This window comes from Oryctolagus cuniculus, chromosome 1 (assembly GCF_051225735.1).
Source record: "Oryctolagus cuniculus isolate XC-2025 breed Fujian yellow rabbit chromosome 1, ASM5122573v1, whole genome shotgun sequence".
NCBI classification, from domain to species: Eukaryota; Metazoa; Chordata; class Mammalia; order Lagomorpha; family Leporidae; genus Oryctolagus; species Oryctolagus cuniculus.
In genome coordinates this window covers 30778909-30798868 of record NC_142867.1, presented here as the reverse complement: position 1 = coordinate 30798868, position 19960 = coordinate 30778909, and the positions used below count along the sequence as shown (strand labels likewise).

The 19960-nt window shown below is 41.4% G+C and overlaps 1 protein-coding gene across 13 annotated transcripts in view; it reads left to right on the top strand.

Annotated features, from left to right (window-relative positions):
- The window catches only part of CD44 (CD44 molecule (IN blood group)), a 93295-nt gene that overhangs the window by 64419 nt on the left and 8916 nt on the right, over positions 1 to 19960 (top strand). For 6 of the 13 annotated variants that reach the window (XM_008269711.4, XM_051825940.3, XM_008269708.5 and 3 more), the window contains 7 exons: positions 2165 to 2293; positions 5101 to 5202; positions 8005 to 8091; positions 8971 to 9177; positions 12245 to 12310; positions 16364 to 16435; positions 18689 to 18767. In XM_008269711.4, the coding sequence (XP_008267933.2) occupies positions 2165 to 2293; positions 5101 to 5202; positions 8005 to 8091; positions 8971 to 9177; positions 12245 to 12310; positions 16364 to 16435; positions 18689 to 18767 (742 nt within the window). Of the gene's footprint in view, positions 1 to 603; positions 733 to 2156; positions 2294 to 5100; positions 5203 to 8004; positions 8092 to 8970; positions 9178 to 12244; positions 12311 to 16363; positions 16436 to 18688; positions 18768 to 19960 lie in introns of all 13 variants that reach the window. The other 7 variants (XM_002709051.6, XM_089309712.1, XM_089309710.1 and 4 more) reach the window with 5 other exon arrangements.

The window sequence follows — 19960 nt, the reverse complement described above, 5'->3', positions numbered from 1 at the left end:
TACCGTCCCCTGAAGCAATTTTAAATGCACTCACACATCACAACATCATGTCAGGGGAGCAGCTCCCAGTCATCTCAGCCGTTTCCATGCTGGACAAATCCATGGCTGTTACCTTTTCAGTGTGTGAGATTAAGGTTATGTGATCCATTTGAAAAGTCCTCATAAGTCCTGATACTACAGTGATCTTGGAAGTTGTTACTCAAAGTATTTCTTCTCCCGAAGGCTCTAGAGCAAGCAAAGGGATTATTCTTTGAACAAGTGGTTCTCTCTGAGAGCCCACAGGTGAGCCCATAGAATATAGCAAAATAAGATGAATACTGGAAACTCATAGGCTATTATCTAGTGCTAACTTTGTGCTAATATGGCTACTCGATTTTGAGCAGATAAAACTTTTTTGGGTCTCAATTTCCCGTTTCAAAATGTAAAGGACTGTACCACTGGTTTCTAACATCCCTTTCAGAGTATCCATAGCTTCTCTTCTTGATGCCTTCTTTTCCTGCCTTCTGTACTTATGTGCATACTACATTAAAATAGAAATGCATGTAATAGCTGTTGGCAAAAAAACTGAACAATTATGGCTCACAACTGACATTCTTCTCACAGCCTGGGTGACACTTAATAGCACAACTGAAGAAACAGCTACTCAGAAAGAACAGTGGTTTGGGAACAGATGGCATGGGGGGAACCTCCAGATACCAGGAGAATATTCTCATTCAATAGCAGGGCCATCGGGCAATGGATGGTTTCACGAGAAAACTTGAGGAAAAACTTCCTTTGGGGTTAAATTCTGGGTAACAAAGACACTAAACTAAAGGACGTTGAAGAAATTGTCACAAGATGGTTGAATTCTTCATAACTTATGTCACAATTAAGAGAGCCAAAACTTACATGCTTATAACAAACCAACTGAACAGGAATAGCTATAAAGACATGAAAGAAGCAGTAGGAATCTACCCTTGAGTATGTCATTTCCAGATCTAGTTTTGTAGATATTTAGTGAACTTGTAGGAGAGACCTTAGTTTATAAAATACACCCTTTTGTTTTCTAAAGGAATCTCCTGCAGGTTTTACAATAGGGTTTGATGAAGTATGTGGCTTGGGTGAAAGATTTTTTCAAAACCTCAGTGTTGGAAGAAATGTAGCCAGATATTATTAGAAAAATGACACCTGTCTGATGTCATTTGTTCTTCAGGTCATATCTGGTTGGTAATTTCTTTTTTATAGTACAAGATTTTTTCTCACATTTACAAAAAAAGGTAATTTCTCTATTTTTGAGTTACAGTTTTGTGGAAATTAAACTCAAGTCTTGAAATCATCTCAAAGGAATGCCAGATAACTTGGTTCTACAAGTGCCTATGTATGATTCTTTTGTCCTTGTGACCTAAGTGATGAAATGTACCCCACCTTATAAAGAATGTGAATTACTCATTATTACTTGGTATCAGAGTAATCTTCCTATTTGCAGTATAGAATATAATACATAATGTCCTTCCAGTAAACAGTGACATCTGGATGAATTCCAGGTGAAGCATTGGGTTCAGTGACTGGCTATGTGGGGTGGTTGTTTCTAAGGGGATACTTCTGCAAGCTTTTCTGTGTCTACTTCTCCATTGGCTCAGAATGGAGCAAAGGCATGTGCTACATTCTTATATCATTTATGCCATAAATTCCACTGTTAGAAGGTATGGCTTCTAATGGATTCCATTCATGCTCTTGAGATGCTTGGCATTTGCTTTCGTATTTGTCTCTTGAGAGACTATGACCTGATTGCTGCTGTAGATCACTGCCAGCTTAGTGTGCATTTCACTGGGATGTGGTTGTCTGAGAAGACATCACATGCTCAGGTTCTTATACTTTAGTCTTCCTTTAGGGAACTGTGACAGCATGGCATTGTTCTAGAAGTCCTTTTCTATCATCTTCTCCTGATGTCTATTGCTAATCCTCTTTCTACCGCTGAGGTGGTTGATGCTTTATGTCCTCTAGTTCATATGCTGATTGCTAAAAAAATCAGCATGAATGAACCCAAACCTGCTAAAACATGTGTCCTCTATATCAGAAATATAGTTTCATTGTATTATCTAAAGAATATATTATTAAAAAACAAACTCATTGTATTCCTGGCAAGTGTCAATTAACAAATACTTGAATTGCATGACCACAACAGCCTCAGCCCACAACAGCCATCCCAGTCCAAAAACAACAACAGAGAGTCAATGGGACAGTTCCTGGACTGATTTCTTCGACCCAGTTTCACATCCAATGGGACAAGATCATCCAGCAGAGAGAAGCATGGGTAATAACCTCCTGAGCATTTTATGTACTATGTTTCTGAAATCCGCTATTTTCCTAGAATAGATCAATCTACTTTCCTAAGGAACTTGGTTTCCTCAAAAATTACTCTTGCTAGAAGTGATATGCAAATTCATCTGAATATGTAGTGCTGGGCTGAAAGTGAAGAATTTGACAGGAGAATTAAGAACTAGACCTAGCTCATAGGCGTGAAAGTCATTTCTTTGGAAGAAGCAGCATTCTCAAGACATCTTTGTAATTTACTGCTGACTGCAGAGCAAAGCAATGATTCAGTGCTGATTTCCATTGATACATTGCTTTTGGTAGAGAAATCTGAGAGGTCAAAACTTGATGAGTAATTATGCCAAACAAGTAATTGCAGAGGCTCAGAAAACATTATTATTTACTCTTCACACATTTAGAGATAGTACCCAGTGGTTTAGGATTTATACCACTCTTGGCCCTCAATAAATGTGAATTTAATGGATGGACAAGTTTTACACAAGATGAAATTCCTGTCTTCTTAAATATCATTCTATCCTATTTCTCTATGAAGAATTTTAAAAAAAGGATAGTAAAAAGGATACCAGTTATAGTTTTGCAAGAATTAAGTTTTTTTATTTTATTTCATCAATTGTTATGTTTCAAGGGAATTTTCCTTTATGAAAATAGGCAACAGCTTACTTGAGATAATCTTCAAAATTTGGCAGTAAGTTGTAGCCATCCTTTCTCAATCTTTAATAAGTTGAATGATTCATGTTCCTTACCATACCAATGAATAGAGTCACTCGAGTTTTATTTATTTTTAACAAAATGCAAGTATTACACAAAAATGTAACATTCCCAAAAGGAAGATAAATCATTCTAACCAATATGGGAATGGGAGTTTTCAGTCATGGAACTGAATATGCTATTTAGACCCAAATCGTCAAATATGTATAACATAATCCTTATTGAAATGAATTTCAATAGCACATAATGCTGGGTATTAAGTAACCTCACAATCATCTCCAAAGTGAATCCAACAAATTCGCAGTTTCATTTCTTTGGAACTAGGTGTTACCCGAATACTAGTGATCTGATATGCCTTAAACTACAATATATATTAATTCTCTTCTAATATGCAAGGCATTTTGGTAACACAGAGATGTACAATTCATGGCCCATGCTCTCAAAGAACTTAAAATTTAACTGGCAAATGAAAATATTTAGCATTCAAATATACTTGACAAACTGAGTCAGTAAGTAATAGATGTGAATGTTGGCAACAAAAAATAACTAAAGAAATTCAGAGACCCCCACCCTTCTCCAAAGAGCATCAGAGAAAGATAGATTGAATCTAATGTTTTGGAAAAAAAACCTGAATAGTTAGAGAAAGCAAGTGTGGGGAAAGGTTTTCCAGGAAGAAGACTTGCATAAGGAAAGGCATGAGAGAAGAAAAGGCAAACAATGAATAAGTCTAAGTGGGTGGATTTGTTCTCCACAAAAGTAGATGCCTTTGCCTGGCTAGGTTAGGATCATTACACAGAGTGGCTGAAATGGCACTCACAGACCCAGTACACATGTATATGTACCTGGCTACTGGGAGCTCTAATGACATCCAGGGTAGAAAACTAAGTCAGTAAAAGAGCTTTAGAATCAGTAATAAATCTTCACATTGATGAAGAGAAGGAGAGTCTGCTAAATGAATGACTATGTCAAGGGCAATGCAATTGGCTTCAACTCTAGGATGGCATGATACCTTGTAAGAATTCCACTAGATGTGAAGATGAGCAAATATGTCATCCACACATAGAATTCTCTCTGGGAGAATATTCATTTGTGATTTTGATTTGGGTGATCTTACCTCTCTTTGTTTTTGAAATCAGATAGTACAATCAATTATTTTTATCTTCCAAAGATCTCACTTCTCTCTTCTTTTAGCATGTGCAGGCTGCCATGCTGATGTGGGTGTCCCATATTCCAGTAATATCTTCTGGGGTCATTTGGAACAGATTAAATATCCCCAGAGGGAGTAGAGTGGGTGGACTTTGAATTGGAGAGCCAGAAGTATTGATGGTGTTTATGAGTTGCCTGGCCTCTATTTCACTAGACTAGAGCCGTAATAACTATTAAAAGCACATTTATAAATATTTCAGTGAAATTTCTTCACCACTCAGCATTGTGTTAAATTCCAAAGATGCCTCATAGTTGTGTTTGTGGGAAGAATGATTCAGTGGCATCAACCGCTTATGATTTCTTGCCCCTATGTACTTCCTGGGGCCTCCAACTGGGCGGCATGGGATGACGATTTTGTGTTTTTATTTGCATGTTGACTTTGTGACATGAAAAGAAACTAAATGAGAGACAAAGGCTATTAACACAAAAGGTCTTAAGCCTTATTAACACAAAAGGTCTTAAGGGGGAAGTGACAAAATTGTCCATGTGTACCTGTGTACCTTGTCTTTTCTCCATGTGTCCCATTACATATGTCTTTAAGAAAGGCCATGTGTGTGGAATGGAGCAAGTCAGAGAAGAGCTATGTTTCTGTCTCTTGGCAAGGCTTGAGAGTTTCATCATGTGCTCATGTAAGGTTTTTCTAGATTGAACAAACACAAACAAAAATCATAGCTTTCCTACAGTGCACCTTAGATGAAAGCCAGTTACCTCTTGTCACTGCTTTGAAGAAAGCAGTGAAGACCTGAACTAGTGCATGCTTTCATTCCTCTTATCCAGGCTGGACTATAAAAATAATTCAGCTGTGGGCTATAAACCACTCTCACAGGTAGTGCTTTGGGAAATCAGGTAATAACACTGATTTAATTCCTTCAGATATGGACTCCAGTCTCAGTACAATGCCTCAGCCCACTTCAGATCCAAACACAGGTTTGGTGGAAGACCTGGACAGGACGGGACCTCTTTCAATGACAACTCGTAAGAATGATGGCATCTCCCTTTATTGACCTGTCTTCCTGTGTGAACTCCTGACCAAGCTTGGTGGTGGAATGGTGCCTTTCTTGCCATGTGGCTCAGCTCAGCCCACAGTATAAATCCATCTTCAGTGCCTGTATTCTTGTGGTGTTCCTTAAACCTGATTTCACCTTCATTCTTGGTGCCTTCGAGATTCAATGACTTTATGATTTTTCAGAAAGGGAAGAAGGAGTAGGGGACTCTATTCAACTTGATTACTCTAAGTAGTTATGTCTGTGAAACTCAAGAGCACAGGTGAGATGATGGTTTCTCTATGTTTAAATTGGCCATCTCTTTTTTATTTCCTTTTTCTCTCCACTTAAGGCAGGACAAGGATAGGATTGCTTTGATAGTTGTGAAAAAGACATTTTTGGAGCCATATAATCACAGAGAATAGGGAAATACCATCAGTCTACAGAGAAGTCATGTTGTTGACAATTGACTAAGGTGGCAAGGTCCTTGGAGCAAAAAAGGAACTGTTACTAACATCTCTATTGCTAAATTTCCAGAAGGGAGCAGTGTTAAACTTCTAGTAGCCTTAATTTCTACCATATGTACATGGATATACTAGCAACTTGCCCAAAATCACTCATAATTTCTTGGAAGAATTTGAATGAAATCCAAAATTAAGAAGATGTCATTTCACTGCTTGCTACACACATGAGTAGAGTCCTTTGTATTAGCCCTTATGCAAGTGAAATGTGTTGATTGTCAGTGATGTACACAGCACAGCATTAAGCTTAAAAGCAGATACAAATAATTGTGAATGGCCCCTGCCAATGAAGGACTCAGGTTTCTATTCTATCTCTGTTGACTTCTATACTGAGGCTGGGGTTTGGAATTTGGTGAATGTTTCTGTCCTGGTTATGTTATTTATTTGGTGGTGGACATGACTTAAGTGATTGCTTTATGGATTGCTTGCACCTGCAACTCAGAGGTCAGTACCCTTCTTAGAAGAATACAAGGGAAATGAACTCAAAACAGCCAAAGTGATTTTGGAGATGGGCTATGGTTCAACTTCAAATTGATCAATGTCACTGGGAGCCTTGTGTTTGCCCAGGCAAGCGTTTCCTTCATGCAATGATAGGAATCCCATCCACAGATGAAATTAAAAAAAAAAACAAAACACCTACAAATAGAGTAAAATGGTTATTTTAATTGTCTTCTGAAAAGAGTTAAATATTTCCTTGTATAAATTTGATCTGAGTGGCCGGTGCCACGGCTCACTAGGCTAATCCTCCGCCTGCGGCGCCGGCACTCTGGGTTCTAGTCCTGGTCGGGGCGCCAGATTCTGTCCCGGTTGCCCCTCTTCCAGGCCAGCTCTCTGCTATGGCCCGGGAGTGCAGTGGAGGATGGCCCAAGTGCTTGGGCCCTGCACCTGCATGGGAGACCAGGAGAAGCACCTGGCTCCTGCCATAGGATCAGCGCGGTGCGCCGGCCGCAGCGCACCGGCCACGGCAGCCATTGGAGGGTGAACCAACAGCAAAGGAAGACCTTTCTCTCTGTCTCTCTCTCTCACTGTCCACTCTGCCTGTCAAAATAAATAAATAAATAAATAAATTTGATTTGAGTTACTGGAGCAGGCTATACTGGATAAACGTCTCTTTTGTGGGGTTACAGGTATACTATGGGCTATCAGAGTATTTATTTTCCTTATGTCACACTTCTTGACACACAGTTAAGTACTCTTTTTTAAATTAATTTATTTTTATTTAAAAGTCAGAGAGAGGGACACACACACAGAGAGAGATAGAGAGAGACAGAGACAGAGAGAGAGAGAGAGAGAGAGAGATCTTCCATCCACACATTCACTTCCCAGATGGCCACAATGACCAGGGCTAGACCAGGCCAAAGTCAGGGATCAAGAGCTTGATCTAGGTCTCCTATGTGTGTGTCAGGGGTACAAGCACTTAGTCAGTCTTCCACTGCTTTTCCCAGGCCACTAGCAGGGATCTGGATCAGAAGTGGAACAGCTGGGACTTGAATTGGCACCCATATGGGATACCGTGTTTCAGGTGGCAGCTTTACCTGCCATGCCACAGTGCTGGCCCCAGTTAAGTACTCTTTTTTTTTTTTTAAAGATTTTTATTTACTTGAAAGTCAGAGTTACACAGAGAAAGAAGGAGAGGCAGAGAGAGAGAGAGAGAGAGAGAGGTCTTCCATCCGCTGGTTCACTCCCCAGATGGCCACAATGGCTGGAGCTGCACCAGTCCGAAGCCAGGAGCTGGGTCTCCCAAGCGAGTCCTTGGGGCATCCTCTACTGCTTTCACAGGCCATAGCAGACAGTTAGATTGGAAGTGGAGCAGCCAGGACTCAAACTTGTACCCATATGGGATGCCAGCACTGTAGGCAGTGGCTTTACTTGCTACACCGCAGCGCTTGCCCCCCAGTTAAGTACTTGTTGATAGGAGCACTGGGACTCAAGCATTCCCTTTTTCTAGGTCTCTGTATTCTCTGGTTTTCCTGAGTGACTGGGAACAATACTACAATTGGGCCAGGGTGAACCAGGGTGGGCAAAGTTCTGGCTCAAACTTCACCTTGGCTCTTAACCTTCATTGCTTATATTGGGAAACAAAGGGATCAACTAGGGGCAAGATAGAATTCTTCTGTATATTTATGTCAATCCAGCGAGAATGTGCACCCATAATGGCTTTTCTATGCAACTATCTCTTTGCCACTGATATAGCTTGATCCTCCTCATTATCAGACAACAGGATATGTATCATAGCTCTAAATTAATGCTGGATTCATCCCTCATCAAAACAGAGCAGAGCCCTCTCCAGAGCTTCTCGACAGTACATGGAGGCTTGGAAGAAGATAAAGACCATCCAACAACTTCTCTGACATCCAGAAGTAAGGATGAAAAAGCCCAATTAGCTTGGGCAATTGATGAAAATCAACAAATTATGGGTGCTTTGCAGTGTCTTTGGTGGTGGTGCGTCCATTGGCTGCTGTTATGCTGTTACTTTTGAGCAATAGGTGCGTGTGGTTATGGTTCTCTGATTTTTCTGCTTTATAGACCTCTTAGAAGCCATTATACTTTAAACGCAAACTTAGTTCTTAATCTTAAAGATTGGGTTTCCTAAGCTTTTTAGTGGACGCCTTGGTTTTAAAATAATGGATTGTTTATGTATGATTTATAATTGGTGTAGAAGTCTGACTATCTCACTCTCTGTGTTCCTTGCATTAATAACATTATTTTGCCATTTGTCCTCTGGACCATAGCTCCATGGTACTGGTGACAAAGAAGCAGTGCCTTTCTGGCAAAGAATAATTGAATTAACAAACTCAGGTCTTTGAAACTTTGCACTTGTTATTCCAATTGCAGGCAATGCCATTTTACTTTTCAGTCCAATGGTGTGTTTCTTCTACCTCATCAAAGGTGGATCCAATGGAAAAAGAGCTCAAGATTATCTAGTGCCTGAGTTGCCTTCAAGGTCACAGTTGTAGTAGCATAAGCCTTACCTTAATAACCCAGGTAGATGTTGTAATGAATACCTCATCTGGGTATTAGGATCACTAACTAGACTCTCTTCTGTTGAGTGATGTCCAGGTGGCATGTATTGCAAAATATTGATTTTGTTCAATAGTGTGACAAAATTCCCTCTTTGGCTCATTGCTCATGGGTAACACATGGCAAATTTTCGCAGCAATTGCACATTCTGAAGACAAGCACACAGTGGGTGGTGATCTTAGAAATGTGGGTTTATCATGGACTCCACCTCTACACAGATAGGACTCATGGCAGAGGAGGAAGAAGAGGTGAAAATCTCCCTGCTGACTCAACTACTTCCCTGCAAGGTTATACTCCTCACTACCCAGAAACAAAGGAAAATAGGACCCTCATCCCAGTGACCCCTACTAGGACTGGGGCCTTTGGAATGACTGAAGTTGCTGTTGTTGGGGATTCCAACCCTGATGTTGATCGCTCCTTACCAGGTAATTTGGCCATTTGTTAACTGGTTTGCTTTCTTTATAGAGAGAAACAGCATGTTCATATTACAAAGGTTAGTTGGTAACCAGAGAATGGCTTTCATCACTGGACATCAGTTCTAGTGCAAGTAAACTTGGATTTAATTTAGGTAAAATGATGCTCCCATTTGCTAGTGTACTTTCCATTTTGCGTGTGCATGTGTGATTTGGTTGTTATGGTGGAATTTCTTTGTCTTAATCTTGTGATATATTGAACCATAGGGTATTTTTGAACCAAATGATATTACTGTGGGTCAAAATACATGAATATCAGAAATTTCATTTGATTCAACTAGTATGAGGATCTCCAAAAAAAGTTTCTGGAAAATGCATATTATGAAAAAACAATGAATACATTTCAAATTTTGTGTACCAAAATAACTGTATTTTTAATTCTGCTTTTTCTATGAGGTTTTTGAAATGTCCTCTTTTATGCTACCTATTTAGTGCGCTTTAACCCAACATATGGGTAATTTCCATATACTGGCTTCTTTGCACTGAAATTATGATCTTTTACTGGTGATGAATAGATTAGGTTTATTTTTGGTGATGGGCTGGTGGATAAACCTCTTGTAGTTATGATGCATACTTAAAAATGCATGACTTAATCTCCTAGGAATGAATGGAGACTGTTTCTCTAATTATAAGAGATGACCAAAGATGATCAATTCAGTCAAATTTGACATTGAGTCCATTTTGAGACTTTATTTCTCAAGTGAGCAGTCCTCCCAACTTCTGCTTTCTTTGTTTCTCCATTTGCATTAAGAAATCAATGCAGAGAAAAACGGAACTTGGAAAATGCTCACTTTGGTTAAGAAACTAAAAACTGATTTTCCCCTCGCAATACCATTCAGGAGCTTCTTACTACTCAATTGCTAAAATATATTGACGATTACTGACTTTAAATATCTATTTTTGTAGTAGAGAGCTTCCCAACCCCAAAAAGTAAGAAAAATTGTGTTTGATGAGAACCCACTTTATAAACAGATGGCAGTTGCAATTCTCTGACTGATGTAGGAAAAGATAATTCAGAAAGTCTCACGCTTGGCCTCTTCTAGGTTGGTCACACCCCAGGGCTTCAAGGAAAACTGGTTTAAAAAATACTGACCTCAGCAATAATGACAAGATAAAGCCCTCTAACTCTTCTTAGTCTTTTATTTAGCATTAGTCTGCTTTCACTTATTAAAAATTCCAAATACCATTGTCCATATCTCCCAGAAGAATGAGTCTCAGGTAGCTGCCTTGTTTTTAGTGGAGAATTAAGTCCCATTGTGAAACCTAATGGATGCAAATTGTAAAAGGGAATTTCAATTGTTTACCCTATCCTGGAAGGCTTGTATATCCTGTTAGCAAATAAAAGGCTTTCTACAAAATTGTCACTCACATATGCTGATTCCTTCTACAGTCCATGGTGATATGGACAGACTTTCCATGGTTTTCCACCAATTAAATAATTAGGAAGTAATCTGATCATCATCCTTGGTTTTCTTCCAAAACACTCATGTAAGTCTCTTCTCTGACCACACCGTTTCTCTGTCTTTATGCTGAGTGTTGAGAATGAAAACATTTGGAATCGCGGTGGTGGTGGTGGTGGTGGTGACAGGGACGGTGGTGGAGTTAGTGCTGGCATTGGTGATTTGGGTAGTGGCAATATTGGTGTGGCATTTCAGCACATTGCTGTCTTCAGGGATTTGGATCATCAGCCAGGGAACAAAGCAATCTGCCTCTTCAATATAATTACAGGAGTGATCCCAGATGACCTATAATCAAGGAAACGGTAATCACCAAGCTACTGTGTGTTCCTTATGGATGCCTTCATAATGGATGACTACAAAAACCCTTGCCTTGTCCTGTGATTGTTTTTTTTAAAAAAGGGCTTCAATATATATCAAAAAACTGGGTGATGAGGTGAGGAGGGGAGTTTTTATGTACTGAACTCAAGATTTGGCCTGTGAATTTAGATTTTAGCAGTTCATGAACTTGTGCCAATCTAAAACCCTGTGATGATGGATACTTGAGAAGAAGGGATTATATTAACTATTGCTGTTGAAATATAGACTTAACTTTTGAAAAATATTATTTGAAGGTTATTCTAATACTAAGACACGCATTATTCTCATGATTTTGTTTTTCATTTACTTTTTATTTTTCCTTTCACTCAATAAGTAACGGACTTTTCTCTTTGAATCTTTACATCTTTCGAACCCAAGATCTTTAAATACAGACCAATTTCTTGTCTCAAGAACTCTCTTTAAATGTCTCATGCCCTGAGGCAGAAGACCCATTTCTAGCAATCACATTTCTCATAAGCAGATTTGTATAGTTCTTATTTAAAATACACCATGTCTACTTGCCACCTGAGGTCTCTGAAGACATCATGCTGTCTTTATTAGAGTCCTTCGCCACAGTCCTCAGGTTTCTACCTAAACAGTATTTTCTGTAGTTATCTTTGATGGCCTGCACTGTCTCAGTTGCCTTAATTTTGCTAAAAGCTTTAGCCCACTCATCTGTGGATTAAGCAATGAGCAGTAATTAATATGATGGGCCCTTTCCAGCCTCTTTTATCATTGTTTTTTTTCCCCTACCTTTAGAACATTAAATTCTGATTTGATCATTTGGCACAGCAGTTAAGAAACTTCTTAGGATGCCCGCATCCCATATTGATGTGCCTGGGTTCAAGTCTCAGTTCCACTCCCAATTTCAGCTTCCTGCCATTAAGCACCCTGGAAGGCAACAGGTGATGGCCGAAGCAGTTGAGTCCCTGCCATCTACTTGGGAGATCTGGATTGAGTTTCTGGCTTTGGCCTGACCCAATCCTGGTGGTTGTGGGTATTTGGGGAAATGCATCAATGAATGGGAAATCCATCTCTCTCCATCCCTCCCCTTTCAAATAAATAAAGTAATAAGACTTTTTTTTTTAAAAAAAAGCACCATGCTTTGCAGTGGGCTGTATGAACATGCAAATGCAAGGAAGTCCAGATGGCAATGGAAGTGGAAGCACACAGTACTGACTTTCCTTCCCCGCTCATTACAGGAGACCGAGGCTCATCCATCGACCCCAGCAAGAGGTCCCATACCACGCACGGATCTGAATCAGCTGGTGAGCCTGTAGCTGCTTTAGTCATTTACTGTTTCAGTCATTGAATCTGATGATCATTCCTGACCCTTGAGTCAGGGCTGCTACAGAAGTAGTTCACAAACTTCCTCGGCATGTTTCAGCTTCGCAGGAAGACTGTTAAATCACATAGTGGTACCCTACCCTTACAGTTTCTGATTCAGTAGATCTGGAGGGGGGAACCCAAGCATTCATATTTCTGAAAAGCTCCCTGGTCATGCTGATACTTCTGGGTCAGGCATGGCACTTTCAGAACTACTGCTCAGAAGGAAAGCCTTCCATCTGCAAAGTCAGGAAAAATTCAAGCAGGGTCCCAATTAAACACGGCACTATACCATAGCGATTAACAGCATGGGTTTTGAATAAGAATGGCTTGGAGTGGAGCCCAGTTTTCCACATATGATCGAAGCAAGATGTTTAGAGACCCTGAGACTCAATTTCCAAGCCAACGAACTTGGAACAATAATAATTGTCCCAGGGTATCATCTTAAAAACTGAACAAGAGATACCTGCAGAATGTGTTGCACACAATGTACAAGCCAGCATTTCTTGAGAAATTCCTGTGTGCCAGCAGCATTGCTCTAAAGACTTTACATGTATTATGTTGGCTCAATGCAATTCCCATTTCTGTAGGTCAAAAACAGGCACTATGTGTCAGGAAATTCTCAGTGCTCATCTAATATTAACTCATTTAGTCACACTGCAAACCCTGTGGTGTTTGTAAGTACTAAAATTATCCCCATATTCCAGATGGGGAAGTGGAGGCTCAGCTTTAGTCAGCTCACCTGTGAGTTAAGCAATGAGCAGTAGGTAACCTGGCCAAGCTGACATGGCCAGCAAGTGGTGAAGCCAGAGTTCAAGCCCCAGGGTCACAGGTAAGCATACCACAAAAAGTTCATCGGAATATGGAATTGAAAAAGAAGCTTGTTTTGGACAAAAAAATAAATTGAAGTCCATGCACAATTTTTTAATCGTGTGCATTTTCCATGAACTTCTTGAAGACCCCCTGTGTTAACCTTGCATAAACACAGTCTGGAGAAAACATTCCATAATGGCTGAAATTACTGCCAAGCACGTGTGTTATTCAATTGATTCCTGTTTACAGGCACTCATATCTCTCCATTGAAAATGTGACTTCAGGCAATGGGAGTCTCACATGAGGTTTATTTATGACTATGGAGGCTGCGCCTACTGATGCCTATGCCAGTGCTGCCTCCCTGAGCGTCGCCAATCCAGGTGACCTCATGGGAACCAGTTTGTTAATTCAAATCAACCATTGTCCTCCCCCTTCATGCCCATGCTGGGGCAAGGGTTGCCTGCAGGTTTAAATGCTCACGTATTTAAAGCAAATCTGAAGATGGACATTGACGTCCATCTGTAGCGGCCCTGGGAAGTGGCAGCTCATCAGAAATGCTTCTCTGAAGGAGAAACAGAAGTCTCAGGCCCCCTCTCAGGACACTTTTCTGTTTTAAAGATTTATTATTTATTTGAAAGGCAGAGGTAGAGAGAGAGAGAGAGAGAGAGTTAGAGAGGAAGACCGGTCTTCCATCTGCTTGGTTCATTCCGCAAGTGGCCACAACAGTCTGGTCTGGGAAGACTAAAACCAGGAGCCAGGAACCTCATCCGGGTCTCCCACATGGGTACACAGGCCCAAGCACTTGGGCCATCCCCTACTGCTTTTCCCAGGCCATTAGCAGGGAGCTGGATCAGAAGTGGAGCAGCTGGGATGAGAACTGGCAGCCATATGGGATGCTGGCACTGCATGTAGCAGCTTAACACACTATGCCACAGCGCTGACCCCTGGCAGGACACTTAACCTTTCTCCTCCTCAGTTTTCCTTCTTAGTGAAAGGGAGATCAAATCCCCTGGCTAGTTATGACCTAGAGTTCTTGTGCAAGGTATCAGGAATGGATTTTGGAAGCACTAAGGAACGTTTTTTTAAAATGCATGCTCTCTAAAACTGAGAGACCCTACTCACTCTCGATATAGCACATGGACAGGCAGTATGGACAGCACCTGAAAACTTACTGGAAATGCAGCCACTTTAGCCAATACAGACCTACTGAATCAGAATCTGCATTTTAGCCAAGCCTCTCCCCTCCCCTGTATTCGTGTGAACATTAAAAGATCTGTGCCAGACTGCTTTTCCCACCATGGAAGCCAACAAAACTGTTGTGCACACGTCTCAGCTTGGATCTCATCTCCCAACAACACTGTCCCAGGCCCCTCTCTGTGGGACTTGCTCACCCAGCTAGTCCTACCCTGGCTAGATTTGTGGACCTCTGGGGCACAAAGCAAGGCCTGCTGTCTCTTGTCCATCCTTGCCAGCTTTTGCTTCAAGTGAGAACCAGGTGGGCGGGAACCAGTCTCTTTTGTTTGGCTCCTGTGCAGGTGTCTATTGTTCAAACAGGAGGTTTCATCTTGTTTTACACACACTCAGATCTTTCCTTGCTGGGGGCATTTTTTTTTTTTTTTGGAAAATCAAAATAGAGATTATGATCCATTAATGGCCTCCCTTTCAAATATCAAAGGCTGCTGTGAGTCAGAAAGCAGGCCAGCAAGAGTTGACTGTTCCCTGTAGGTGGTTTTCCAGGCCAAAGATCTGCAATTTAGATGGCCAATATCACATGATTTGTGCACCTGCCAACAACCAAGGACACTGGAAGGGAGGGAGAAAAATGCCTTGGACTCTGTCGTAGGCTTGTGGAGTAAAAGGCCCCTATCAAAATGGGATGGGGAGTGCTGAAACAGCCAGACATCTGGTAAGAATTTGCCCCATTTTGAGTTTTAGCAAAAACATGAAGTTGCATGAACAGGAGCCATTCTACCCAAAATAACAATTGTAATCAAGCTTTTGGTGTTTGCTTTGTACAGTCTAAAGGTTGTCTGCCTATGGAAAGCTTTTCAGTTGAGGCCCTGCTACGTTCATTCATCGATTAGCCAAGCCCACTTCCCTGTGTTTTTTTTTTTTTTTTTTTTTTCTCTCCCCTTGATTGACCTTTAGGATTCTGCCACATTCTCTTTTGGGAGGGAAAAAAAATTCACTTTAGTGGGGCTTTTTCAAATGTTGTTTTGAAGCAGTGGAGGAAGTGTGAAAAACTGAAGTTTTAATGCACAAGCTATCTTAGAAGTCACTGTTACGATGTACTGCCTTCCTCATTTTGACAAGCTGCATGTGGTTTTGACTTGTAGACTCTCTGTCATGCAATGCTTCCTTCCTCGAGGGGTTTGGTTCATTTCCTTATTTTGATCTTTCAGCAGTACAAAATGTTCATTTTGCTAACGACACAGGTGTGTTTCATTAACATATTAACAAGGATTCTAATAGGATGATTTTTCATAGACAGAGGGGGCCATTGCTCCCCAAAGCCTTCATTTTTTGTGTGTTTTTACGTTGGCTTCTATGATGATATTGGATGTAATTTTTAGATTCACTCTGTATCTTCTGGTGTATGTGAATCCCTTAGGGAATTTTGTTAAAAACTAATTTGGTAGGTTTGGAGTAAGACTTGAGATTCTGCATCCCTAGCAAGTTCCCAAGTGATGTCTCTTCTATTGGTTCAGGGGCTGTACTTTGAGTAGCAAGGCCCTGAATTGAAAATAGAAAACAACCACCATACACTACCACTATTTTTGTGTCTTTCTTTAAAACTCTGTAAAGTTATGAAGTGGATTCTAATATTATCCCCCATTTTATAGATGAGAAAACTGAGACTTTGAGAGAGTGGCTTGACCCAGCACACAGTACTAGCAAGAGACAAAGTTGGAACTTAGATGCAGGGCTGTCCAGCTCCAGAGTTCAAGGTCTTGAAAACTGCACGACACTGCTCCTGGGCATTCTCATGTTCCTTGATAGGAAACAACACTTCCAAATGTGGGCCTTAATCACAATGAACCTTTTTTTTAGGGGGAATAAACTTTGTCTTACGCCTTATAAACCTGTGCAACTTGAATCTATAAAGTTTCTCAGTGACAGAGGAGTTAGAAGTTGGTCCCTGTGCTGCTATGATTGACAGATGTTGTCATTTCTCCACTTAGGTCACTCAAGTGGGAGTCAAGATGGTGGGGTCAACACAACTTCTGGTCCCATCAGGAAGCCCCAAATTCCAGGTGAGTTTCAAACTGTGAATCACAAGAGGATACTTAAAACAGCTTTTTTGGAATGTCTTGGGAAGGAAGAGACCCAACTGAAAACACATTCTCCTAAATGCCTATCCTTGGAACCTGATTAATCCTTTTGGCCAGGCCCACTGAGAGTACTACAGCCTCTTGGCATGAAAGCATAGAATGTTCTTTTCTTCCCGAATCCCCTGGGTCTTGTAGATGGACTAACTTCACACTCAGACCTGTGCTAGATGTGTCCCAAGGAAGTGCCATGATTTGAAGGAATTTAGTTGCAAAGTGGGTTATATATGCATGCAATGAACCAGAGCTTGGGGAACAGGAAAGATGGACAGCTTCTTCCCTAAATGGGTGATCACGCAGGGCACGCCAGTTCATGGCAGGGTCCTTCCTCCCCAGTGTAGTCTCCCCTTTATTTGTGGGGTTGGGGTGAAGTGTGTAATTTTTTCTCACATTGCAGCAAGGGAGGAGATGGAAGGGCCATTGTGTTGAGTGGAGTGAAAACATTCTTCTGGTCCCCAAATGACTTTTTCTCCGGGGATGGTCCACTCTTGCGGACAAAAGAAAGAAATGTTTCAGGAAGTATGTGATGGGAGAGGGGCAGGACTCCTGGCTCTCCTGGCATCAAGATTCAAGGCGTTTGGTGCAAAGTCTTTGGCTTGGAGTCCAAAGTGAGCACTTGGAAGGGGGATTACAAAAGGGAAGGGTTCTTCTTAGGGTTGGAAATTACCCTGTTAATTTCCCCCTCTTTAGAGGTCTCTGAACTGATTTGGGAAAAAGAAGAACATGATATGTGCCTTGTTTTTCTGCCTCAGCTTGCTGGAGCACACCTGAGGCCAGAGCACATGGCAAGCGGGCCATGGGCTGCCAGGGGGAGGGGGAAGGCAAGCTGGGGTGTAGTTAAGCCGTGCTGGGCACCAGGATTCTCCCCAGCTCTGGAGACAGGGAGTGTGTGACATCTCAGGGCAAGACCAGGACAGCCCCAGGGCTGGGATTGGGTGCGGAGAAAGAACAGAAATAGTATCCTCCTATCTGCCTCCCTGTCCTCCTACTCTGCCTTCCTCCCTCTCTCTAAGCTCATCTAAATCAGAGAGAGGTAGACAGAGGGAGTGTCGAGCAGCACACAGGAAAACCAAGATCTCCCAAGAGAAACGGATGGCAAATGACTGTCCATCTTTCTTTGTACCCAAGCCCTGGTTTATCACACAAATATACACAATCCGCTTTGCAACTAAATTAATTCAAATCACCAAATCATATTTTAATCCTATTACAGTCTGATTTTTCAAAACAAATATGTAATATTTTATTAGTCTATAAGTGGTACATAATTATTGAAGATATTTTAGAAAATACTACTGAACAAAAGAGTGAAAATATAAATCACTTATTATCTAATTATCCAGAAAATGATCACCATTTTAATACATGTTTTGCTATCAACTATCAATGTAATTTATATAGGAAAATGTGGTTATTTCCTATGTGCTGTTTAGTCAACATTCTCTGTTGGTTAACCATAGTTTTCCATGTCATTAAATATTTCCCCCTTATATCATTGTACATAATACAATGGATGCACCCTAATCTATTTAACTAATCCCCTCTTGTCAGATATTATATTGTTTTGAACTTTTATTATTATATAAAACATAGTACTGAGCATCTTTATAGGTAATTCTGAAGTCCTATAAATTTCTGGAAATGTAGTTGCTAAATCAAAACCATTAATATTTTGAAAGCCATTGTCAAGTGTGTACAAATATACCCTCTTTCTGCACTCCATAGCAGTGTTCTTTGCCCACACACTGCAATTGTAGCCTCCATTTTTGTTTCTTAATAAAATGTAAGGCAGATGCCCTTGTATATAGAAAAAAAAAAAGGTTCCTTGCGAAAGAAGCCTATAAGCCTATATTTCCTTTAATCTATTTAATAATATTGCACCAAAGGCATCTACAAGTTTCAACAAGTCACTCTAAACCTCAATGGAGACATGTTTCTGCTGGAGAGACTTGAAAATCCTGTCTGATGATAAAAGATTAATATAAGTCTGCTGGACAAACGCCTACAATAAGATTGCCCTTGTGGGATTATCTACTGGTCGGCCAGACCTGTGGGTCAGACCCCTTTGCCACGCTGCCTGGGGTCCTCGTTTGGCTCAGGGCAATTTTTGCAGTAAAGTGCTGGTTTCACACAGCTTGTGCGGGAAGTTCATGCATATCTTGTGGTTCACTCACACAGAATGGCTGATCATCCTGGCATCCCTCTTGGCCCTGGCCTTGATTCTTGCGGTTTGCATCGCGGTCAACAGTCGAAGAAGGTAAGAGAAGGCTGCTTGGGACCTTCCAGTTTGACAGGGCATCAGTGAAACCGAGGCTTTGTCTCCCTGACGCTCAGAGTGTAGCCCACGCAGCCAGCAGCCGCAACCCACTGAGAGCTTGTTGGGAATGCAGAACCTCAGACCCAACCTCAGACCTCCAGCACCAGAGGCTGTGTGTGCCAACAGCTCCCAGGGAACCAGGTGCACCAGGTGGTGTAAGAGACCCTTCTCTGTCCCATTCATTACAAAAAGTAATACCTGTGGGTGTTTGGAGTATCACTTTTAAATAGTGGCTGAGACTTTCGTAGCTCTTGATTGTTTCAGGATGAAATCCCGTGGAGTCATAAAAATCACAAATAAACTATCTCCCTAGGAAGGCTCAGTACAAGGGGCCTTCAAAAACCTCATGGAGAAAATGGAAGTAGGAATGGGCATTTGGCTTAGAGATTAAGATACCCCCTTGGAATGTATGCATCCTATATTGGGTTGCTTGGGTCCAAGTCCCGCTGTAGCTCCTGACTCCAGATTCCTGATAATGTGCCCCCTGGGAGTTGTATAAAGATTCAAGGGGTTTCTCCATCCCCTTTAGCCTATCAGAGGCCTGTGGAAGCTTGCAGAACCCTTACTTGGAGCAAGCATTGGTTTTGTGCTCTGGTTTTCTATAATGACTTTATTTTTGATTTTCTGAAAGCTGCAGTTGACAGGACTCAGGGAGTAGCCTAGGAAGAGCTTCCTCCCAGTGGGGTCTGTGAAACAATGGAGAACTTGCTTTGGGAAAGTCTGAATGAAGACAGTCAACTCCCCAGGACCCGCAAGTGGGCTGTTTCACATCATGAAGGGCCCTCCTCGCGCCCTGCTTTCACCAAGGCCCGTCATGTTCTAAGTTATTTACACAACACGTAGACTGGTTTGAGCCAGGAAAAGGCTCCAGAAACAGCACCATGTAAAGTGAAGTGAGGGCAAATAGTAATTCTAGCACCAGAGGAAGTGAGCTTTGGCATGGACGTCCACAGGGACAAGTCTTAAGATTCCTACTGCAGACGCTTACAGGTGCGTTACTTTCCAAGCCTGTGCACAGGAACGTTAAACGTTCTGTAAATGTGCCTTGATGTCGCTCTCCCATTTCGCAGAGGAACGACACAGGACCCTGTGCTGTTCTTTTGTCTGCTCGGCCCTTCCCGGGTTTGCTGCTG